Source organism: Halyomorpha halys, unplaced genomic scaffold (assembly GCF_000696795.3).
Source record: "Halyomorpha halys isolate HHAL.00 unplaced genomic scaffold, Hhal_1.1 Scaffold50.1, whole genome shotgun sequence".
Taxonomy (NCBI): domain Eukaryota; kingdom Metazoa; phylum Arthropoda; class Insecta; order Hemiptera; family Pentatomidae; genus Halyomorpha; species Halyomorpha halys.
Window position 1 is genome coordinate 215,416 of NW_027106849.1, and position 26,380 is coordinate 241,795.

Genomic DNA, 26,380 nt, shown 5'->3' on the forward strand with positions numbered 1-26,380 from the left:
CTGAATTAAGTAGGAGATGGTCAAGGTTGCTGTTATGAAAGCAATTAACAATTAAAAAATAGTTTTAACCACTTTTTAAGAGCCAACGTTCTGACCCAAATTCAGGTAGTCTGTAATTCTCCATCGTTTATTACTTTTATAATTTATTATCTTCCACCTCAGACTGAGAATGGCAAGATTTATTTCTCAAAATAAATATTGACTGGTCCAGGTGGTAATCGAAACCACAACATTCGAAACCATATACTCTAGAACCTTCATCCCAAAGTACTCTACTATCACGTTCTCTTACTTTATTTATTATCATTTTCATTATTTATAATTCTATACTTTATAAATAACTTCTTTCTTAGCATTATTAATTTGTCAATTCAGTTATATACTCATATTATATTAGCTTCACCTGCTCTATATTTTTTTCTTAACCATGAAGAAAATCTACTGTCGGTTGAAACATTAACTCTCAATAAATCGTTAAAACTAATCTTTTAATTGTTATTTTATTTTCTGTGACCTAAACCAATTCTTTTTCATATTATTTCAGATTTTACTCAAAATGCTGGCTTAGTTACTTTACTGGTGGAGTTATATTTTACAGATATAGTCGACTACTGTTTTGTCAAGCCTGTGAGAACTATAAACACCTGGACTGTAACTTATATCTGCCTTGTTATCTCTTGTATCATTTACAGATTAGTCATTTTTTATTTTACTTATATTTCTTCCTGGACTAACATAATCTTGCCTTATGAAATTTCCTTTTAAAGGGTTATTCGACTGAAAAACTGATGTTAACTTGTGTTTTTCTTAATGATCTAATTAGCATTTTTTACTTTTCTTACAACATGGGTAAGAAGTGTATTGTAATCGAGATAAATTTTTTATTTGCAGTTTTCAGCAGATCTGCCTCTTTTTAGAGCCCCCTAAGTAAAGAAATACCCCCTCTGTACTTCGGTACTGCTTCAGGGTCCTTCCTCGCCTTCCTTCTTGTACTCCTTACTCTCTCCAACTCCTGCCTGTCTTTCTCTCTTCTCTTGCTTATAAGTGTCCTTTTAACCCCCTCTTTCTAGTCATCCATTGGTTACCTCTGTTTTGGGGGCATTGCCTGTTTCTTCTCTTTTGGTGTTCCAAATGTTTTATGGTCAGTTGTAATGTAGGTATAGCGCCCATGTGGTATTTGCAGAGGACCAACTTATCTGACAGAGGACTAGTTTACCAGACTTAAAAGTCTAGGACCTTTTCCAACAGGTGCGACCATATAGCAACAACCTTCTACCTGTCGCCAACCAACATGTAATCAGGTGGGCAATGCCGACAAAAGACCCCCTGTTTAATTAAATTTAACTTCTATTTCCTGCCTTTTCAAGCTGGTGTTATCCATACATAGCATGTCGGTCCTTTCTAAATCCACCCAAATCATGTTTTTAACATATCCAAATGTATTTGGATGGATTTTGAAAATAAACAACTTGATTAGTTCAAGTGTTACGAAGACTGATACAATTGAAAACAGGCAACCTATGAGTAGGCTGAAATGTTGCAAAATGTATTTAACATAAAATTTTAATCATATGTTTTTATTATTATATTCATAAATGTTGGCTAAATGTGGTTCGAGTTAACCTCTTTGTTCTTTAAATTAGAATAATGAATTTCTTTCTTTCCAGGCCTATTTAATGTTGTTTGAAAATTTATAATTATATTTTCTAGGACTCCTTGTTAGTGATTGAGAGATTCAAATCTGGCTTTGAACCCCCTGGTGATATCCCGTTCGAGGACCTGAACAGGGTAGATGGTAACCATCACCCGATGTCCATCAACCCGATCCCAATAGCGATAGTCAAACCAGAACCAATCACCGTCAAAGGTACCATGTCTGCCAGCAAGCTGAAGAAACGTGGTGTCCTCTTTGGCATATTCTCATCCAACAAGGTACGTCATTATTTTATATTTTCTTTGGTCTTATAATTAACTAGTAATATATTCACTTATTATTTTACTTTCTTTTTCTCTATCTAAGTTCAGTTTTAATTTTCCAATAACATTTTCGTTTCAACTTATTACTTGGTATGATATATCATTGTTATATCATTCTCTAAATTGACACATTTAAAATAAGAAATGCATTTTGTACATATCTGCTTTATGGTGTGGCATAAACGTGTTTTATTTATATCTTTTTTTCTTTATTTCATTTCTATTTTTCTTTTATCTATTTATTTTTAATTGTTTGAAATATTTTTTTGTTTTGAATAAGAATGGTATCAAAATGAAAATTAATCTATGAAGTGGTGATGGATCATTTAATTCAGGGTGTATTACTAACTAAGCTAGTAACTAGATATTACTAAAAGGGCTACACTATTAAGTTTTAGGAGGTATTACTAACTAAAGTAGCCAGGCTAGGTATTACTAAATGGGTCAACACTTACAATCTTTTGAACTCATTAGAGTTTGTAACAAATATGATTATGTGTAACATGTTCATCTCCTTGTCAGAGCACACCATGGGCACTTAATAACTATTCAAAATTTTTATTTATTTTTCTATTCTTCTTTTTATTTTGTATTTGTAAAACATAATATTGTAATGAACCTCTTTCAAACTTTTATTATAATGATTAATTTTGTTTTGAATCATATGTTGTAAGCCTAGTGTTGATTTCCAAAAAATTACTCACTTCACTGTCAGTACCTTTAAAGATTATTGGATTTACAGATTATTTAGTGTTTCAATATTCTTAAAATATTTAATTGTCATGTATAGATTATTTTATGATTAAATTTTTATGATTTTTAATTTTTCTTGGTATATGTTAATTGAGAATTAAGTTACATTTGACGAAACAGGGATGATCACTAGTTATAAAAAATAAAAATAAAACCTTTATCGTATTAACCCTATGGAGGTTCAGGGGTTCAATATTTTATGTTCAAATATTTTATATGGATTCAATATTTTATATGGAAGTACTGTTTCTCTAACAAAAGAGTTTGTAGCCGAGGGCATCGAGGCTAAAGTAACATAGTGCCTTACTCTCTGAACTACCTCCCTCCCGGTTCCCTGGTTAAATAGCTCGTATAGTCTACTTTTAAAATGTATTGTTTGTACATGTAAAACAATGATGAAGATTTTAAACCTTCTATGGGTAAAAACAATTTTTTTTCTCTTTCCTAATGAATAAAACAATATTCAGAATTCAGTTTTAAATATGAAAGTATGGCCAAGAGAATTGAATTAAAAAAAAAAATGATACAATGTGGCTTACAACATTGATTCAATTACTTTTCTCTATATTAGATAATCTAATATTTATCTTGAAAACTAGATATATCATTACAATTTATAAATACTTGTATGATTTTATAGTTGTATTGCTAATGACATTAGATTGTGAGAGGCTTCAAATTCCATGTAGTAAATTATGCATTATTATTAATTTATTTTGATGATAAGAGATAAACATGTTGGTTCTGCTATGGTACATCCAACTAACAAAATTGAACTTGATAACAAGTACATTGTTCATTCTACTTACATGGGAAAGGCTTAAACGTATCATAGGTCTATAAATGTGTGCATTACAAGTATAACTTCATTCCTTTATCATGTAAGAAGAAACATTTTATGAAATAATGGTTTATATTTTTATCATGGAATAATACTTAAGAATATGCGCTTAAGATCCCTGCTGCATGGTTTACCTGGTACCAATAACAATAACCATCCAGAAATTGTAATGTAGGTTGCGGAGAAATATTTTTATTATTATATTTGATGGAACGCAGTAATATAATGAAGTTTTGAGCATGTGGCGATTGTAGATTGATGCTATTTTAGGTTTATAAATTTTGTAGACTATTTTATTCAATTTGAAAATAAAATTATTGTAGATCTTTTTTTCTTGTTTGATGATTGATTGAATTTTGAAAATTAAGTGTAATGGATGAAGTAAAGTATATTTGACTAATTATCTTCTTTTTTTCTTATCTTATTTTGATTTTTTGATTTTTGTGTTTGTTTTTTTTTCCTGTTTTGTTCCATTATTCGATGAATTGCGATTCCAACTGAATTTACAATGGTGGATGGTGTTTGCTACCGGTTGACATAGTAAGTATAACAAACTGCCCGATATTGAAAGCTTTACTGTTTAATGTAATGTTTAAATATTGTGCTTCCCTTTTTTATTCTTTTTTTTTTTTTGCTTCATATTAGTCATATCACAAACGGGCAATGGATTTTAACAAGCTATCTCTTTGCACTACTAACACGTCTTAATTACTTTGGTTTCGGGACTGTTTCTCTTCTCACAAATTTTGTTTTTTAAAGATTTAATTTGTATTGTTTCTGAATTCATTTGAATCTTTTCCAAATCAAATGTAATCTTTTACAAATTAAAGACAGCTCTTCCAAGTTAGTTCCTGTATAAAATGAAACCCTTCTATAAAAAGGATATGTAATACTTTCCATTTTAATTGTAACTCCTATATATATTTTTTTCAATTATATTAATTGAATGGAATTAAAGGATTAAACATCTTCTTACAACAAACTAATAATTTTGGTTTTTACACCCATTCAAGAAATTCAATGAATGTGTGAAATCAATTCTTCCTAATAAATTATTTCACTGTATGAATTAAAAACAGATGTATGATTTTTTTTTATTTAAAAAAAGAAAAAAAAAAGGTTTTTTATTCTTAGTATATTTTTTTCTTAACTTTAAAATTATTTTCATTTAGAAAAAATTAGTTAAGTATAGAAAAGAAAAAGTACCCGATTGAAGTATCAGTTCTAGAGTTGAAATTGTATTTAGGGAATTTGAGAAAGGTAGTATAATTAAGAAAATTGAATTAGATTTATTCATTTAATTAATAACTTGCTTTATAACATTTTGAAATTGACCTAGTACTTCCTCAAAACATTTATTTTCAAAAGTAGATCAAAAGAACTTTCTAAGAAAGGTAAAAACCTTTTAAACCTCAAAGGTTATAAAATCGCTGTTATTTAGCATAATAACCAAATCTGTTATTCTAATGATAGGACAAAATTTTAAAACCAAATTTTATGAGTATATATGAGATGTTATGTGATAGATATCCTTTGCAAAGGGTTTCGGCCTACATAGGCTGGTTGGGGTGCATTTAATTTGGAAAATACTACAATTAAAATAGCAGACAACATTTGATTTGTATGAGGTTCAGACTTGGAAATGCTGTGTACTATTTATCCAGCTTTGTTATATTTATTTTACTTAAATACATAGTTCTTAAGCTATTAAATAAGCTTAGAATATTAATTAAATATTTTTTAAAATTTTATGTTTTGTTAATGCATTTATAACGATTATCTTTACAATCTTTCAGTTTATTTACTTACTAATTTTAAGAGTAGTTGATACAATTTTTTTTTAAATACTTGATCATTTAAAAAAAAAAAGTTAAATTTTGTGTATAATGCATTTGGCATGCTGGATGCCTTAGATTTGTTGTGTTTTGTGAATTTAGTAATGTGCTTGGTTTGTTCATGCATTCACGCAGCAGCTATTCGATATGTGCCACTCCCTCAAGGTAGGCACGACGCTATAATCTAAATTAATTATTAATTAATCTCTTACTCTCTACTGCAATGCTTCATTCGTTGTTATGGTATTTTATTAATTAATTTGTTAATTGTTTGTGTTTACTGATTGGTTTGATAACTAACTCTCTTATAATACTTTCTGTAGTTTGTTGCTCTGCTTCTGGTTTTTGTTAATGAAACATTGCAGTTTCTTTCCATTTCATGGAATATTGTATATATATTTTTTATCAAATTAATATTTAAATACAAAAAAAAAAAAAAAATGAACTGGTTTTACATTTAAAAAACAAAGTTTATTAATAAATCAAAGATTATTTAACTTCTAAAGAGAATTTTCAGCTTACCAAATCTGTTGGCACCGACTTGATACAGTCAAAATTCGAAAAATCGAAGTTGAAGAGAGATTGATTTTACTTTAGGTTGTTCAATTTTAGAGCTATTGAAATTTGTGAATTATTGAGTTTACTGAAAATCTATTTCGAGCCTTCTATGATGTCGGTGTCTGGAAAAGTATGGTAAAAAGAAAAAGAAAAGTATGGTTTAAAAATATAAGGATTAAAAATTGTTAAGAGATTTGCTCCAAAATTGTAAGGAACTGACTAACTTACTAGGTAAATAATGATGACCTTGCATTATATTGTTAAGAGGGTGACCTGCATCCAGTAACTCATATATACAAATGTAGGCAACATCTTATTACTATCTTACTACAACATCTTATCAGCTAGAAATGAGGTTTGTAGACAGTTTGAGTTACAGAGTCTCCCGACCCTCTAAATTTGTCTCATAGGGTCTAAGAGTTTGTCCTAAGATAATTTTCATTTTTAGTTATAATCTTGTATTTAAATCAAGGAATTTAATTTTGTCTATAAATGCATTGGAGAACAGGGCTGACTTCGAAGTATCGTGTTTTTTGTCTTACCGAATTTTGAGTTATCGAGTTTTGACTGAAGTTACATAATTTTCATGTTGAAAATATATTTCCTGTGTTAGTAATTAAATAATTTCCAACATACTAATCCATTAGTTCTGAGTCCATGTAGAATTTCCAAGTTATAAAACTGTACCCTCTGAGTTCACAGAGAATTTCTAACTTACTAAATATGATGCCTCTGAGTTAATAGAGAGTTTACAAATTGCCAAATCTGTTTTTTTTGATAGTTATATAATTTTCATCTTACTGAAGATGTTGCCTAACTAATTGATAGTTATAATAATACTTATTTTGAAAATAGGTACTTCTCTTAAAAACCAGTTCAAGTTTTGAATAACAGTAAATACGTATCAGCTTAAAGTTTTCTTAGTTCTGGAAGGATTGTAAATTCAATTGCCTTGATTTTTTAAAAATAATGTTGGTTATTTTGTTTTTTCATAAGCAATTACAGTAATTAAAATTTTTTTTCTAATTGTACAAAAATGTCAGCTTTCTTTCTTTATTTTTTTATATATTGTGTGAAATGATTCGAAATTCTGTCAACTATTCATTTAAATTAGTGAAAGTTGTTAAAGAACTGCTGTTAATATTACATCTTATTTCCTCAGAATAATCTTTCTGGAAATGGTGATTATAAGGAGGATTATAGCGACCTACCACCGAACCAGAGGAAAAAGAAACTTCAGATGAAGATTGATGAAATTCAAGCTAAAATTCACCAAGAAACTGCAGCACGGTAATCATTTCCTTCTTCCGTTGTAATAAATCTGAAACTATCAATTTATAAAAATAAATTCTGTCTGAATTTTGATAAAATTTATATTAACAGTATATTATGTTATACATTTGATTCACTAAATATTCTCTATGGTTTTCCTCTATCTTCAACCGATGTTTAGTCATCTCATCAATTCCAGATGCAAAATATTTGAATTTTTTTAACCTGAGTAATCTTTTATTTTTGCCTCCACTTCTTAATATGTTCTGAAATTTTCATTCTCTCTCTTACCTAGTATTCAAAAAGGTAATCTGATGGGATTGAATCTGGTGAAGGTGAGACTTAAAGTGAAGTAGGCAACTAATATTACAGATTGTTTGTTGTCATTTTGAAAATCTTAGGTCTAGTATCTGTCCGGTTCACCGAGGCAGAACGTTTTGCCTTTAAAAGCATCACATAATCTCTAATCTGTTGTCTTCCTTAGTTATTGTTTTATTAGGTTAAATCAGTTCAAAGTGAACCACACCTTGCCCTCGCCACCGAATGTAGAACCTTTTTGTGGTACTACCCAAGTTGATGTCTCAGGATTGGTGTTTCTCCCACAGTAGCCTATGTCTTAATTGATTTAAACACCAAACAATGATTTGAACGTTCCTTTGATTCATTTATCCTGTAATCCCAGGGACATAAAACTTAAGGGCTGCGAAGTTTCCCTGTCTGTATTGGCATTTTGGAAGTTTGGAACCTTTACCCTGGACCACGTCTGACCTGTTTTTGCCTTTCTTTTTCCAGAGAGCACCCAGAGACTCTCGGCCTTTCCCCGCTTCGCTGGCCCTAGGATTTCCGTTCTATACTATGTCAAGTTATATCAGTGTGATGTTGGGTGTAGGGCGTGCGCTAGCCATTTCCATTTTTGAAGCTTTATTACCTTGTCAATTGGTTCTTGCTTGGTTAATTTCCAAAGCTCAGCACTGGAAATGACTCTTGACAACCTCATTCTCAATGAATTTCTGAGAAATCTATTTATAATAGTTTGCATCTTTTATGTATCTTGCTTGGTGACTTTTCAAGTCTTGCATGTTTACAAAAGCATAAAAGTTGCTGTTGGATAGCCGAACCTTTGTTTCCAGATCTCTTGTGATCTGCGCGCTGGCCTGAGTTGTAATTGTGAAGTTGTGAGTTCTGATCCAACTTCTCACTTCCTCTGTCACCATGCTTCCAAGATATAAAGCAGTATTTTTCGCCCCATTTCAGTGTCAGTCCCTCTTACTCTCACAGATTTTCTACACTTGTGCTATTCACCTGTATTTATTTTATTTTCTATGAACATTTATTCTGAGACCAATACTATTAGCTTCCTCATGTAGGTCATATAACTTCTTCTTTGTTAAGAACTGAATTGCTGTTCAATATATTTTTTTCAGGAAATGTGATTTAATGTTTTAGGAAATTTTAATATTAATGTAAAAAAATAAATAAATTAAACCAAAATTTATATTTACAGAATTAATTTTAAATGAATATCTTATCCTAATGTTGCTCTCGATTTCAGGGATGGCCTTATGAAGATGAAGGGTGTATATGAGGCCAATTCGCAACTTGGAGACCCAATGTCCATCGAAGGCCAGCTCCACGAGAGCGGGCAGCGACTGGACAAACTGAGGCAGGAGCTGCATAAATACCAATCCTACCTTGAGGAAACGGGACCAGTCGGTGCCACCACTCCTTCGCACAACAGTCTCAATGGCATCAGGAGGCATCACAGGCAAGTGGAGTTTTCTTTTTGCTCTGTTGATTTTTTCTTAATTTTAATCTTTCTTAATAAACCAAAAAAAAAAAAAATTTTGTTCCCATTCTTCTCTAAATTTCCTGTTACGCTGATATCCCTTTCATACTGAACAACTTCCTGATAACATTTGCTGGTAAACATTTCTATCTGGCAATTTTGTCCTCTCACCCAGATTAAGGAAGTTTCTAAACTGAATTCTGAGCTCATCATTGTTAATCCATCTGGACATCCCTTCATTCAGTGCTTAAATCACTGATGACCTATCAAATCCAATGGATGGATGAGGAGTGATGAATGATGATGATGATGAGGATGAATTACCAAAATACAAAATTTCTCAGGTGTAAAAAAATATTAAAAAATCTTAAAACTTTTCTACTAACACTCTAATATCAGAAAAGGAGTACCTTCTTACAAAATACATGTTGCTAAACCTTTCCTTGGTTTACTCCTTAAGCTCTTGTGTTCCCTCAGACCACTGGTTGGGAACTACTGTTTTAAACAGATTTTTATTAAAAACTCATCTTTTCAATAGACCATCAATTGCTAAGTTGATAGACAATGGTGATACCTGCCTTTTTTTAAAAGGATTAGCAATGTGGGAGTGGGGGACAACAAAACCTTCCAAAACTAAAATATCCATCCTTTCCTACTGTTGATGAATATTTTGTACTTATCATTACATCATTACACAACCTGAAAGTATCCTTTTATATTTCTTATCTCAATGATCAGTCTTCCTCAAGTCTTGATTATCTGGAGCTATTGTACAAGTGTACTTAATTACTCCAAAAAAATTAAGTGTAATTATCAATCGAAATAATTGATTAACAGTTAAAAATAATCTACATTTTATTATACTTTTAAATATTATTATCGAATAAGCTGCTAACGTTGTAATTAACATTTCTGTTTGATAGGAACAGCATAGGATCTGGCAATGAGGATGACTCACTCAGCAGATCAGCCTCTGACTCCAGTGTTGCTAACCACAAGCACTCCGCGCCAGGCACGCCACTCCCTAACCATGGGTCTGTACTTTTTAACCATTATGTACTTAATTATTTAGTCATCTTACTTCATTCAGCGTTTTCAATGTTTTGGAAAAGTTTTCAATCGATGAAATATAACCAAATTGACTTCCAAAAATGAATTTATAGTGTATTCGATTCTTGATATATTGCTGATTCAGAAATATATAGTTCCGATCTCTCTTTAGCCTAAAAATTAGTCAGTTATGTGTAATATTTTTCTTACTTTATACAGTTAAAAACATTTAATGTTGATAATCTTTATAAGATTTTCTTCTAGTAGTTTTCATAAGAATTTTTCTAATTTTTATTTTTGTTGTACGTATCTTTCATCCTTTTAGCTTGTTACAACTGAATAAATAATACATTAAACCTTCTTAATAAGTATAAAATATATATATGATTGACATTATGTGAAATTAGAAGATGGTCTGGGTTGTGGTCGGGAAAAACAATTAATTAATAGTTTCAACGATAAATTTATAGCAAACCTTTCTAGCATACTTCAGATGTTCATCAGGGTTGTTGTGATTGCTGGAGGTATATAAGATGAATGTACAATTGTAAATTTTTCAAAATCTATGAAGACATATTTTTCATCCTATAAACCTCAAATCACAGCAGCTCTAATGAAGACATGCTTGTTGAGAGACATCGAAATGTTGGATATTAATAAATAGTTAATTGTTTTTCTTGATCGTGACCTGAACCCCTCCTTTTTAATAAGTATGTTGTAAATAAATTTTACTCTCAAATGATTGATACTTTTCTGCTCTCATTTCACTGCAGGTGATAAAAGCGAGTGGTTTATATTTCTCGGGGCCTATTATATTCATCGGGGCAAAGGTCCACTATGTTTATTATTTTCCTTACCACCTCGGTAGGAAAAGTATTGTCATTGGAACAAATTTTTTTGTTCAGTTCTCAAGGGATTTATGAATATCAGAGCCTTTTAGGTATAAAAAGCCCATTTTTAGACATTAATCTGTCCTTTGTTTGTTTCATAATTATCTCATGAGTGGGTAGATTGATTTTTTTTACTTCTTTATTAGAGTTGTGGAGTTTTGGGCTCTGATGTTTCAGCACTTAATTGGGCATCTTCTGTGCAATATCAGCAGTGCAATTGACAAAAAAAAATTTTTTTTCTATGGACTGGGGTGCTGAAGTGGCTCTGAAGGTTTTGTTGATAGTTGTCTAATGTCTTTCCCTACTCCCCTAGAAACCCCTTCACCTAAGTATCCAAGAAAAAATGTTATGAAGTAAAGAAAAAATTATGTTAGGGTTTGTTAGTGTTAAGCATACCTGAAGTATTACTATAATTGGTTTAAAGTGCTGCTACTTAAACACTCAGTATATTCTCATATAAAATACTTTGTGATAAGTGTGAAAGAATTATTGAGTGAGTGAGAAATGAAGGGGTCTTATAGGTGACAATTTTGCGAATGATTGTTTTTTGTTTTTTTTACATCTACCTCTTTCTGGACCATCATTACCGATTAAAATAGCTAAGTTATCAATATTCAACTTGTAGTTATTGACAATTTTGTAAGTACTTTAAAAGTTAAAAATAAAAATGGTTTTGGCAGCATTGGGTAGTAAAAAAAATCTTATTTGCTTAATTGTCACTTGTATTTGGCTCATCACCCAATTATAATATTTCTTTTAGATCAGTAATTCGAAATATCAGTAAATTTTAAAACAAAACTTTAGTTATAATTCTAGGGCATTACATACTAACATTATTGAAATTCGACCTAACACCACATTCAGGTCTACAAATCTCTACACTAACCAGCCTTTGGGCTCTAAAGTTTCTCCTCACACTGGAGAAGTGGTTCAAAGAGGACTATATGATGATTCTGGTAGTGAGGGGAAGAAAACTAGAATAAATTTGAAAATGGCCTCAATAGATGTTTTAGAAGCTGAGGACATGATTTCTTTGACGCGCGGTCATAAGGGCTCAAGTCACTTTTTGAGCATTTGGAGATTATGTTATATTATAGCACCAAATCAGAGCTACCTGTCTGTAATTAGGTCTTTATGCTTCTGATAGGCTCAATACTATATTGTTTTATAAAAATAACAATAACAAAAATATCAATAAATATATTTTACATAATGTTTTGAACTTTGTTTTTGCTCTCCTGAAAAATTCATATTTTCGACTTAAGCTCTTATCAACCATCAAGCCCTGGCCGCATCAAATATTTGTCCTCTAAAAGTGATCAAAATCTTGTACTTAAAGAAGCGTTTATTTTATTTTTTTATATTTTGTTAAATCATGCCAATGTTATTTCTTTAAGATATTCTACAAAGTCTTTACAGGAAGAATTCAAAATGAAATATCTTATTTCTTAAATTCGGTATTTTTTGTTCATTAAAATAAAGTTTCTTATATCATAAAAATTTAATATTATGGATGAAAAGAAAAATTGAGCTCCTGTTGCTAGTTAATGTAGAGCTGATGTGTGACTCTATTGTCTAGGGCATCCGACAGTCCCGAGAGTGGCATTGGAGCGTCACATACTTCGCTGCCTGATTCCGACGACGCTCCTCCGCCTTACTATGATACTGAGTTGCTGCCACCACTGGGAACCTGCAAAGCACTCTACCCCTTCGAAGGTAGGTTCATTATTAATAATACTAGTTTATCCCTATGAGAATTACCACCTTATATATGTTTCCTTCTGTATAATTCATTTGATACATAAGCGACAGCATGCTAAGTCTATTCAGTATATACGATTGCTAAAGCTGTATACTGTATAATGACTATGTTTAAGTAACAATTTATGTAATAAGTAATTATACTGAAGTAAGTTACTAAATGATGATAACTTTGGGAACCTGATGGCACCGTGATAAGGCATGATGGTACTAACTCTCGGGTTCGAATCTGGCTGGGCAGAAAATTGTTTCTGTTACACTGTAGTGTGGGTTCTGGAGCCTTCCTGGGGTCCACCCGGCCTCATTATTTGGGTACCTCTAATTGGGTGAAAATCTGGCAGTCAAGCGTGTTTTTGACAAAATCACTTCCTTGCACAACCGTTGGTCCAGTACCAGTTCTTACAAAGTACTGAACCTTTGACCCTTCATGGGTTAAAGTGGTACAGATTTTTTTTCTATCAACAATTATTCAATGTTAATTCATTTTAGTACTGTACAATTTATCTTTGTTCATAGTATTTGCAAAGAGGGTATACCATTTATCTACAGAGTAAGATATATACAATAAATCCAGTTGGTTTTAGTGAAAATATCTTCCTTATTAAATGTTCTTAGTTCAGAATCCACTAATGAAATCACAACATATTGAATATGTTGCCCTGTACTTCCTGGTGACTATAAAGGTAACTGATGGACTCTCCTTACTTTGAATATTTTAATGTAAATTTAAAAAATAATCAAACAATATTGGTTTACCATTAGATAATAAAAATTAAAATAAGTAAGGGAAGGAGTTATGCAGTATAAATAAGTTAAAAGAAGATACAATATTGATGCACCCAAAGATGGGACGATGGCCTCAAAATGTTGTGATTTAATTTATGAGTTCTGAATTTATTTATAACTTATTTAAATAAAAAATTCTTCAGGATATTTAACAAGAAAGATATTTTAACTGAATCCAACCAGGTAATATAAAAATTGTTCTAGTTATAGGACCTGAACTATAAGATACTTTTTATTTGAGCAAATACAGTGTACGTATTTGCTTGAATAAAAGTCGAACTCCCATGTTGAAAATAATTTTCTGGGGGAAAAGTGAGGTAGTTCAGGTTAAACGTATACTTTAATATAATACTTATACATCAATTTTCAAATACAATATACATATTTAAAAAAGAAACAAGCCTACTTGAATTAGGTATTACATAGATAATGAGCATCGTAATACGATGAATCTATTACATTAAAACATTATTTTTCATTTTTGCTTAATCTTATCTAATTGGTTCAGTATTCCCAATTATTATTAAATGTCTACAATTCTTCTGTTTTGATCCATATAAAATTTATTTTTTTCTCAAACTTAGTTTAAATATACATACCATTTTTTTTTTAGTATCTGCTTTAAACAAATTTTTTTTTATTACATTTTCTCTCCCAAAAAAGTGTGATGATATCTCAATAATTTTCATTTATTATTAATATAAACTGTTTTTAGACTAAGTAAAAACAGAGCTGTAAAGTAGAAATAGAAATTTGCTATGTGTCTTATAAGTTCAAAGTTTGGCCAAAGTCCAATTTTTCTTGATTGATCCTAAATGTAAATAGACCTCGGATATAAGTTGACTCCTCATTTTACCATAAAAAATTACAGAAAAAGAACTCATTCTGTATATAGGCAAATAGAGTATATCGAACTGTAAGAAGCCATTACAGACTCAATGGTACATCTTTTTGCAAATACTGTAAATAATGGTATGATGGTTTGGCTCTAAAAGTTTTTTTTTTTTTATAAGGTGCTTTGTTTCAAAAATATATTTAACTAAAGAGAATTTTATTTGCAGCAACAAGCGAAGGTTCAATGGCAATGGCCGATGGTGAAGAGCTGCTAGTGATTGAAGTGGACCAAGGAGATGGTTGGACGAGGGTGAGGAGGCCCGCTGACTCGACTGAAGGATTCGTACCCACCTCTTACATTCAGTGCTTCCTCAATAACTGTTAGCCCTTCCATCAAGGTTAATATCGATATTATTTTGTTTTTTATATTAGATTAGATTATATGTTTGAATCTTAAATATAAAAATTATTTATTAAAATAAAATAATAAGTTATTGTATTTTTAGGTGGTAGTACTAACCAAGGTGGAGCCTACAACTGTGCTGTTTTCTATTGTTTCCAGTTCTTGACGAGAATGTGGATAAAACGAACTCCTAGCGTTAGATATAACTATGAGATAAATTGAAACATAGTCCAATTGTTGCCAACTAATGTTAATTTTAACTATTTGTTGTTACTTTATCATGTCCAAGCTGCGATAAAAAAATGATATTAGATTACCCATCGCACAGTCTTATTTATTATTCTTAAAGTGTATATTTGATGTTTTAATTTTCCATTTTAAAATGTAAGCGCTTAGACTCAATTTTATCATGAACTTATAGCTCATTTTTTTGAACATTTTAAAAAATATAAATGTAATTTTTGTGGTTGTAAATCTTTTTAGCTTTTAGGTGTAAATATTAAACAAAATTATATAGATATAAATATATATATATATTATGATATAATAGTGTATGTAATGAATATTTTATTACCCATTAGTGATTGAGAGTTATACGGATGTAACGTGTCCTAATTGTGGAGGTTCACTGCCTGCATTTTTATTATATTAATTATATTTTTATATCACTCCATATTTTAAATAATAACAAAAGCGAACAAATTTCTGCCCAGCTTACAGGTAACGATTCGCTGATTTTTTAGTCATGTGACATATGTTAAATTAATGTTATTGCAATATTGTATATAAATTAGTGAGAATTGTCTAAGGAATATATATTTTTTTTAATTATAATTTTTTTTTACAATAACTGCTCCAAACATTGTAAATATAATGAACTTGTAAGGATGTGTAAATATTCAGGGAAAAATGAATTGTGACGCGTGATTCTCCGACAGTCGTATTGTGTGCCAATAAACTCGTGTTGTCGCTTGAAACTCTGCGTCCTTGTGTCCAGTCTGTGAAGGTCTACAATATATTTTTTTTTCTCATTCTTAAGTATTAATTTATAGATATACACTTCATTGTAAAAATTCCCAGACAAATTGTTATTTTGATTATACATGATGTCACAAACTCTTTGTATGTATTATTCTTATTGTTGACATTTTGTACGTTTGTAGGTTTTCAACGACCTTGTGTTGTGCGGCTGATGAGTTGATAAGACTGTTCAGAGGTTTGTGTTTTATTTTGTTATTTTCATGACAATTTGGATCGGGAATGCCAGTATGAGTACCTACAGTGTATATATTTATATATAAATATATATATATGTATTACATTTTCCTTATAGAATATTGTTGATATCGCTTAATAATATAATAAAGTGGTAGTTTATGAATTGGATTCCTTTGCAGCTCTGATTTTTACTGCATAGAACAAATGCATTTATTGTCGATTGATTCTGTTACAATGCAGATTCATTAAAGCTGTCGATTAAATTAGTCAAATTTGTCAAGTATTGTGATTATTACATTCAATGGTTATTTATCTGTATTTAACTCAAAATATAACACTTATAAAAAATTATGAAAATTATTATTTAAAAATTTATTTACCATCTCCCAGAGCTTTTAATTTTTTAATTGTATTATGATAAAATGTTATGGTGTAGATTAAACAAAGTAAACATGAAATAAAGCAATGTTTATGTTTTTGATTACCCAAATCATCAATTTTTTAGAAAAGCCTAAGAAGAACTGCATAAAATAAAGCAGATCTCATTTTCAATATAATTTAAGTTCAAGTAATTGTGTTTTATTAATAGCATTTGTTATATCACTGATTTAACTTCTTCTTCTTTTGGAAGATATAGTTTTCGATTTCTTATCTTGTTGATTGATTGATAATCTTTCACTAACAAACATTCTTTTATTCTCTTCTTTTAAATTATGTAGTTTCTCCTGAAGTTTTGCGGTGTTTCCACGTCCTCAGGAGATTCTATTTTTTACACTAATGTCTGTTGTGACATTTATACCCACTCCTTTTGTCCAAATGTAAGAATATTTTATTACAAACAAAAATTTAAATATTTTTTTTGTTTTCATAGTTTAAAACATTCCTCAAGGATTGTTTCTTTTTTACATTTTAGAGTTATCTATGTATTAAAAAAAGTATAAAGGTATGTTAGTTGATACATATATTACATACATATTCTTCCATCAATATTTCAGGATATTCCTCCTCATCTGGGTGAACATTCTGAAATAATTTACAATCTTATAAAATAAAGATCTTTGTTTCAGTGTGCATATAGGTTTTTAATAGGTAACATCTTTTTTTTTAACCTTTTTAGTAGTTACATCATCCTTTTGGTTTTTATCCATACTTTAATAAACCTCATATTTGTCAAAACTTTTAATTCCAAATTTCACTATGGAAATCATGCCATTATTTACATGGCTGAAAAAAAAACTGTTTTACACTTGTTTTATCACTAATTTAATCTCTTCTTCTTTGGGAAGATATAGTTTTCAATTCTTATTCAGTGTTAACAATCTTTCACTGACTACAAGAAATGTAAAATAACATTTTATATAGAAATCTATATTTAAGTTTTTCTTTGACCATAACTGGACCATCTTCCTATTATTAAGAAAAATGTCTCTCTCCTTTTCCCTTTCCTTCCCTCAAAGCATAATATAAACAAACCATAATAGCAATTTCGGTAATTGTAGAGACTTCTAATTGTCGCAACAGTTCAAAAGTGATGACTTTAAGAAAGTTATTAAAATAAATTAAAAAGTAACAGAGTTATAGTTGAGAGAGTTATTATTAAGAGTGATTATTTCTTAAAGTAATTATTATTAAAGCTTTATGAAAGTAATTATGATAAATTATACAGACATCAAAAAAGCTTTAGTTTGAATCACCCCCTATTTACTGAAGACTAAAATGTAAAAAAATAGGAGAGAATAAGCGTAAAATAAATTCTAGATATAAGAAATAAAGATATTTTTGCTTTTTATCGGTAGAAGTATGTTTAATCATGTATGTGTACCAATTGTTTAACTGCAATAGTTTTTCCTTTTTTTTTTTTTTGACAGAAATGAAGTAGAATAAATAAGTATTATGTTTTATATTTGTTTTTTTCAGTTATTTAAACATCCATCAAAGCTTTCTGCATACTCAATTTTTTTTTATATGTCCATTTTAAATCGGGGTGAAATTACAGGGCACAGCTTTTTTCACATTATTGAATAAAAAAATATATTAGTTTCCAAAGCTACGAACATATGATATATTGAGAGTTTATTTTAGCTAAGACTCAGGCTTAATTTAGGTTATTCTGGGCTGCTGTTAAGAAAACGGACGAAGGATCAAAATGAACGTGGCAGGACACAAAATGGAAGATTTTGATGTGAAGCAGTTCATCGTCGACCTAGCAAAACGCGATGATTTCATCGACCAGATGGAGAAGCGTCATTACGCGTAAGCATATATTCATCGGCAAAAGTTTTGGTTCCTACTTGGGATTTAATTATTTAGTAGTTATAATTTAGGGTACTTCAAGTATTAGCAGTTTGTTTAAGATGATTTGACAAGTTGTTACGTTCTTTTCACTAGCATAGTAATGGCTCATTTTTTCTATTCTATTCAATAGCGATTCTAAAACACATTTTTTCCCAAATTTTAATAAATGTACGAGATATGGGCGGATGGATCTCCTGATCAGCCGCAATTTTGAATCGTGTACCTTAAGTGTAAAACCTCAGATTTTGAGCGGAGGGTTAATTTTTTCTTAGTCGATTATAGAAAATGATAAACGAAAACTATTTCTGTTGTGTAAAATATAAATAATTAAAAAAAAGTTAAATCTCGTTATTTTACTCTAAGGTCTCTTGGGCGGTCCTAGTTATAGTTACAGACTTCACTATGAATAGTGTAAAACTTCGGATATGAACAAAAAGGCAACGCTCAGCATCAATTTATGCCTATATACTTTCTGTTCTACGAGAAAACACCAGAACACTCCAGAGAAATTAAGTTATAATGAATTTGATCATGACAGCGTGAAAGCGTATTTTCCGGTTTTAATTCTAGGAGATTCAATAATTTGACTTTTGTCTATATTAGGCAAATTCTGAGTTTTATTAGAACTGAGAGAAAAATTGGAATTCAAATTAATTTGATTTTTAAATTTTATTTTGTGATCTTGATGTTTGGCAAAGTTTTGATTATTTGTGTACGTTTTTGTCCTTTATGAAATTTGCTAAATGGTACAAAAAATGGATTTCATAATAGTGAATGAAAAGAACTGCATGCAACTTTGAATTTTTCCATTAATATATTTAAAAAAATTTTTTAAAAATATTTATGTAAAACATTTTAATTTTTTTTGTGACATTTTTTAAAAAATTATTTGCTTCGTTTTACCTACTCTTGAGTTCTATTTAGTTAAGAGAAAATATGGTTCCAATTAATGCTGTATTATTTTGTAATCTTGATACCACTTAAAATTTTAAATATTTCTATACATTATTGTACTTCAATTAATTTAAAAAAATATATGTACATATTTTTTACTCTGCCCACTACATTAAAGAAAATGTCCTTTTTGCGTTAATACTACCACTAAGCGAACTTCACCATTTGTTTTAGATCGAAAAGTATATAGAGAATATATGTGTAAAAATCTATATTCAGAGAATTGTTATGTCCCATTCTGTAGAGAGAAACGATGTATCTTACTCTGAGAATAATGAGATGTATTCTAACAGGAAGATAATATCTTATTATTATCCTAAGCAAAAAAGTCTGGAAATATTTAACGTAAATTTGGCAAATGTTCTTCCCATGTTTAAAGGAATACTATATTCCAGAAAAAAATATTCTTATTTTACACAACAGCTTTTATTTAAACATAAATACAACATTATACATAGTTTATATGTTAACAATAGTTTCAAAAAATGTCGAAAAAAAATAACAGAAAAAAGTCTGGTAACATAAATTAAAGTAAATATTTATATATACATAACTTGTATGTTTTTGATTGACTTGTGTTTTAGAAACATCTAGGCCCTCCTTTCTTTCGGAGCACTTCTAATAATCGTTGTTTCATTGATCCAACCAATTTATTTGTCACCTTTGCTTTTATTTATTCACTGGAATCCATTCCCATTCTTCTAGTAAAACAGTTTTTAACTCTTCTTTGTTTTTCATTCCTTTTCTCCTTACTCAATACTTAATTTCATCTTATAAATATTCTATAGAATTTATATATGTGGATTGAGGAGGTGTATTTAGTAACTTTGTGTGTATTTAGTAACTTGCTGCGTTATATACTAACCACTAACTTTTCATAGCCGTATGCTTTGGATCAAAAACGAATTACCGTTCAAGACTCAATTCTTTGGGACTCTTTTAAATTGTTTCTTTTCAAGACCCATAAGCATGTTGGTCCATGATGCCATTGATTATATATATGGATCCAACTACCTTCGCACTCATACATCCCATACCATAATACTGCCACCTCTATGCTTGTCGGCTTCAAGTTCTTCGTTTTTAAACTCTTATTAACTTTCCACCATTCTTTCTGCCTTTCATCGGTCCAAAGAAGTTAAATTTACAGATTCCCAGAACAAAGGTCACTTTTCTACATAAGCTTTAACAAAATTAGAACAGCGCTTACGATTTACCTTATATGTGGTTTCCTCCTAGGAACTCGGCCTAAGTAAACAACCACTTTGCTGTAACTTGTAGAAAACTAAATATTCTAAGAACTGTTACATCATAATCACGTGAACATTATCTGCAATGTTCGGTCGGATCTCTTGTGGATGGTTCATCAATGCATTTTATTTCACGCTTATGTAAATTATTAAATTTTTTAGGGCGCCCACTGCGAGCTCTAATGGGTGCACAACCTTATTCATTATATCTCTGGATTATTTTAAAAACTGTTCCAGGATTTTTATTTAGAGTCCTTACAATTTTACGCTGACTTTTACATTGATTTATCAACAAAAAATTAGTTGACAAATGGGCTCAGTCACTTCCATTATAAAAGCTAATCACTGACTGAATGTGATAACTTCTTTCATTCATAGTTTATTGACCTTTGTACTTTTAGCAAATAGTGAATATAATCTATTTTTATTGTTTTACTGCTCTGTAGTATGTGTCGATTCTAGTATGTCTGGACTTATTTTACATTATTTTTTCATCGATGATTTTTTAAATAATTGTTGGTATGTAATGTGGTGATATTTTGTTAAAAAAAAAAAGTTCTGTGTTTGTTTTGTAATATAATAATAATTTCTTTCTGGAAAATAAGCTATTTTAGATAGGTGAAAAATAAACATCAGCTTTATGTTGTAAGTGTTTACAGACTTTTTTTGGCTAGTGTATATAATAGTACAAGAGCCCAAGAGGAGAAAAAAGGCAGTCATCTCACCCCAATTTTTGATTACGTTAATGAAAACTATGTATAATTAATAGCCAAAATTGATGAGTCTGCCAAGTATAGGTAGGGGGAATAAAACATGGCGGCTGTTTCAAAGCGATGAAATAAAAACTAGTTTTTCATTCTGAGCGCTATATCTTAAAAAGTAGGAACAACACAAGAAAACCTAATAGAACGTCATTTGAAGAAGAGTAAATTTGCTAAAATATCATCCCTAATAGAGTTATTTACGTTGAATAGTTTTCGAGATATAGCTTTTTAAAAAACAACATTTCATAAAAATGTTGTGTGGGACTTACTGAAAGATCAGTAGTTAGTGAATTTATTTTGAGAAATTTATATCTCAAAAACCATTTGACGTACAGATGTCTTTTAGCACTCAAATTAAAGTTAGTTTAATGAGCTATAAAGTAGTTTACGATGTTTATCTTCGTAGAAGAAATAGTTAACATGAAATTTGCTAAAATAAATTGATTTATAGTTGTTCCGACAAATTTTCATTTGCCAAATTTATATTCATATGTGCATATCATAAAAACTACAACCCCTACGAAGATAAGTGTCATAAACTACTTTATAGAAAGTTAAATTTCCTTTATTTTGAGTGTTGGCAGCCATATGTGCGTCTTATGGATCTAGAGATATATTTTTCAAAAATCCAACATTTTAAACGAACAACTAGAAATTAACATTTTGTGAGTTTATTTTGTCAAATATCATAAAATCTACTACTCTTAAAACGATAAAAGTTATAAAATATTTTATAGTAAATTTAGCTATCTTTTATTTGGGTACTTGCAGACATCTGTACGTCCAATGGTTTCTGAAATAAATTTTTTCATAAATCAAACTTATTGTCCGAACAACTATAAATCAATTTATTTTAGCAAATATCATGAAAACTACTACTCCTACGAAGGTAAAGGTCATAACCTTATTTATAGTCCATTAAACTAGCTTTAATTTGAGTGCTGATAGACATCTGTACGTAACATAGTTCCTGAGATATAGATTTCTCAAAATAAATTAAGTAACTACTAATCTTTCAGTCGATTTAAGAAATTTTACTTTTTAAAAAGCTATATCTCGATAACCATTGGACGTAATAGTCTTTTAGGGCTAATATTTCAGAAAATTTACTCTTCTTTAAATATCATTCTCTTAGATTTTCTAGTGTTGTTATTAGTTTTTAAGATATAGAGCTCCGAATGAAAAATTAATGTTTTTTTAAGGTTCTGAAACAGCCGCCATTTTTTATTCCTCCTACCTATACTTGGCAGACTCATCAATTTTGACTATTGATTATACACAGGTTTCATTAAAGTAATCAAAAATTGGGGTGAGATAACTGCCCTTTTTCTTCCCGGCTCTTGTACTATAAGATTTGTTCCAACGTGGGTTTTGATAACAATCGAATAGGGCGGTTTTTCCGTTCCTATAGCTCTGCAAGCGTTCACATTTTGAACAATCGTATTGAAAATTTCCTGTAGATTCTGTTAGTAGCAAAGGAGATGGGCTATTTTGAGCGGTTCGTAAACTTTTTAACCCTCTGTTACTTTTGTCGACTAGGTTAACAAGGGTCATAGACCATAATAACGAGAATTTTCTCAATATAAATACTGGTTAAATAACTTCATCTCTACAAAATTTCGCTCAATGAAAAATCAAACGCCAAAAAGTTTGAAAAGTTATATTAGTGCTCAGTTTGTAATATGTTTCTTCTTAGTCATGATCATAATTTTAAGCAATAACCAAATATAGCCAGGATTATAATCGTAATAAAAAAAAATTATGATATTTCAATGGGGACTGAAAAGGACTGCTTTCCATTTGCAGGCAGGTTTACAGAGATATAACGACTCCTAGGGAGGGGGAAGAGGAACCTATAGTGAGGCGGCCAGACGGTACTCCGCATCTCCTCAACCTTCTCGACTACCAAAAACTAATTGAGATCAAACCGTTATTTACAGTAAGATGCTAGCAGGTAGTCATTAATTATCTATGTGTATGTTAGTTAATATTTTGTATTTCTATGTCCGTTAGTTAGACAATTTAAAACAAGGGTTGATAATAAATTATCATAAGTTTCTGTCAGAGTGTCTCTGCTGTTCAAAATTTCACATTCCTTTACTTAAAAAAATAATTCGTAAAAAAATTAATAAATAATCATCATGACCAAAATCTTTCATCATAGAGTACCACGATGTAGTTTGAGGTAAATTCTTGTAGGAGATGGAACGGGTGTCCCATTAATTAAGCCAACTCTCTTCTCTTTTTTTACTGTGTTTTCCGAAGTCTTCTCCAACATCAAAAAATAAATATTTTAAGGCAAGTTTTCGAAGGCAACAAAACAAAAAAAAAAATGAAACATATATTCCAAAAATAATCGTCGCATCATCAAAGGTATCGTCGTATCATTAAAAAAAAAATGCACAAGTATTCCACGAAACGATGATCCTGAAAAAAATGTCTTGAAACAGATTTTTTTTTTTTTTAAATTGTATATCATGTTGCCGATTTGCCCAGATACCGTTCCTTCTATAATAAACTTCTCAACCACCCAAATCCACTTGTTTCTTACCTGGCTTCTCCTTCATTACCTAATAATCCTCCTAGGCGTCTGAAAAGAAGATGGCCTCGAGATCTTCTTCTCTAGAAATGTTTTTGGAGTTCTATCAGTGGGTTGATTTTCCACATGTTTTTATCATGTCACTATGTCACCTACAGCAAATTTACTTGTTGTATATATGTGTATACAGTTGTAAATATCAATAAATAAATTATTAAAAAAAAAAATTGTATATCATTAAAACCGTATTATTGTGGATGCTGGACAGTAGACTTAGAAAAATAAAATAACACAAGAACTGATGGGAGTGAAAATGAACATACTTTCAACCATAGAGGCTTATTTTGTTTTGTATGTGTTAAAAGAATATCAATAGTAACGTATGGAGTAGAAAGTCAAAGGAAATAGGAAAACAAAATGACCTCGAGCAATATGGATCTTGGGATGGAGGAAAGTTTGCCAGAACATGGCATCAATGAAGAGTGGAAAAAGAGAATTTGGACTAAGGAAAACCACAGTAGATATAAATTCTTTAGAAAATTGTATCGTTGGATTTTTCTGATTTGAGAGGTATCATTGCTTAAGTGACGTTTATTATTTTTTTCAAAAATACAACGCGCTGATATGCTATTATATTTTTTATTTATTTTTATAAAGATTTCTCAGGAAGGAATTTGGATGCCACAAAAAAAAAATACTAAAAAGCCAAAAGCTGTGTTAATATAATCGTTAAAATTAAATCTACAATGGCGTAGTTTCTTGAGAGATGCTAAAAAAAAAAATGATGAAAATCCCGACAAAACAGGATATATTTTATTTAAAAAAATTTCTTGATTCAATGGATCCCATTACATTTAAATTATGAGAGATTTCTAAAGCTTTTTATTTTGTTTTGGAACATTCTTCCTTTATATGTATATTGTGTGTATATATCCTTTATTTACAATTGTTTTGCTTACAAGGCAAGGTACTGATACTTATTATTTACAATCTTAAATGCCTTATACGAATAATTTACAAGCATTAATTGCTTTGACAGACGGAAAATGATGGCCTATTGAGCAGGAACAAGTTTGAGGAGCTGTTGGAAGAACACTGCAAGAGGTTGGAAATCACCGCGCTCCAGTTCGATAGGATCTTCCATATGGTAAACTGTAGAAGAAATTGAAAACTGGATTTTATTCTAAGAGAAGAGATTTAGCTCTTTGCTAATCATCTTGATGCCAACAGATCGACTTGGACATGGACGGGATGATAACCTGGGAAGACTTCATCAGCTACCTCAACCAGGAACTGAAGGAGAGGCAGACGATGGCCAATGGAGTGCTCTGCGAACAAACTGAACCTCCCATCTACGACTTGCCCAAGTTCGTACGCAACTTACATGGCCATATCATCTCCTCCGTGGCCTTCTGGCCTGCAATCACCAAGGTATCGTTCTTCAACTCGTATATATGTATTCTTCTAATTATGGCTCATGTTATTCATGGCAAGATATAACTTTTCAGTTGTTTTTGATTTACTAACTAGTTTATTGTAGTTAGTTAAGTCTTGCCAGTAACTTTTGGTCTGATAGTCCAAAAGCCGAAGAGGAGAAAAGCAGAAGTTATTTTGCAAAAATTTTTAGTTAATTAAATGAAAACTATATACAGTTAAGAGATAAAATTAATTACTTTGCCAACTACAGTTAGGAGAAATAAAAAATGGTGACTGTTCCAACGATGCAAAGAATTCATTTTAGAGTTATTGTTCGTAAAAAAATTTTTTTTTTATTTTCTCAGAGAAAATGGTTTAATTTTTACATTGAATATAATTAAAGTTTCTACGTCCCCTGAAGTTTATTTTATTCAGAATAAACGAGGATGAATCCAGAAAAACCTGAAATGTTCGCTCCTTTTTCGTTTTTGAGCTCCATATCATTAAAACTATTTTCAACCCTAAAAACCTCATAACCTATTATTAAAGTTGAGTAAAGTCTCTCAAATTTGAGCTTTGTACAGACATCTGTACAACTGATTATTCCTGAGATATAGTATGAACCAAACGGTTTTTCAGAACATCAAGAAAACAACGTTTTGTGAATTTATTTTGGCAACTATCACAAAACATACTACTCGTACTAAGCTAAAAGTTACAATTACTTTATAGCACATTCAACTAACCTTAATTTGGGTGCTGACAAACATTTGTACGTCTAATGTTTCATGTGATATATTTTTTGTAAATCAAAAATTTTGTTCAAACAACTAGAAATTGTTAATATATTGTAGAAATAACATGTTGTATGTCCTAAAACATACAAAGAGACTCACCCTAATATGTTAGAATCAGAAAAGTTAATAAAAAAACGCTTCGCGCCGAGGCGACATATTTCCGTGACAACGTATACTCTATGCTAATATTACATAAATATAAACATTCCCTCGAATCTTGATATCGATTGGCTCCATCGCATCTGCCAGTTTAGTTTCGCATCACTTCCTCTTCTTAATGATATTAAAAATGGACTTTCATTTGTACTTCCACTTGTACTCAATGACTGGAATAGATTCACACTCCTCTGTAAATTATCATCTACACACATAGGATCTAAATCCTCTTTTCCATTCTTTGT

At 30.3% G+C, this 26,380-nt stretch overlaps 2 protein-coding genes across 5 annotated transcripts in view; both read left to right on the forward strand.

The window, feature by feature from the left end:
• Nucleotides 1-15,156, forward strand: part of Cip4 (formin-binding protein 1-like Cip4) — a gene marked incomplete at its 5' end in the record, with an annotated part of 154,853 nt that extends 139,697 nt beyond the window's left edge. Inside the window, 8 exon segments of the mRNA XM_067045143.1 lie at nt 1,711-1,932; nt 5,545-5,571; nt 7,127-7,254; nt 8,789-9,001; nt 9,946-10,056; nt 12,542-12,678; nt 14,571-14,741; nt 14,850-15,156. Of these exon segments, the coding sequence (XP_066901244.1) occupies nt 1,711-1,932; nt 5,545-5,571; nt 7,127-7,254; nt 8,789-9,001; nt 9,946-10,056; nt 12,542-12,678; nt 14,571-14,728 (996 nt within the window).
• Nucleotides 15,157-18,019: 2,863 nt separating this feature from the next.
• The window catches only part of WDY (WD repeat-containing protein WDY), a 37,644-nt gene continuing 29,283 nt past the window's right edge, over nt 18,020-26,380 (forward strand). Inside the window, exons 1-4 of one of the 4 annotated variants that reach the window (XM_014435814.2) lie at nt 18,020-18,217; nt 23,034-23,166; nt 24,806-24,913; nt 24,997-25,197. In XM_014435814.2, the coding sequence (XP_014291300.1) occupies nt 18,111-18,217; nt 23,034-23,166; nt 24,806-24,913; nt 24,997-25,197 (549 nt within the window). In that variant the 5' untranslated portion in view covers nt 18,020-18,110. Of the gene's footprint in view, nt 18,218-23,033; nt 23,182-24,805; nt 24,914-24,996; nt 25,198-26,380 lie in introns of those variants that run through there. The other 3 variants (XM_024360383.2, XM_014435824.3, XM_014435832.2) reach the window with 3 other exon arrangements.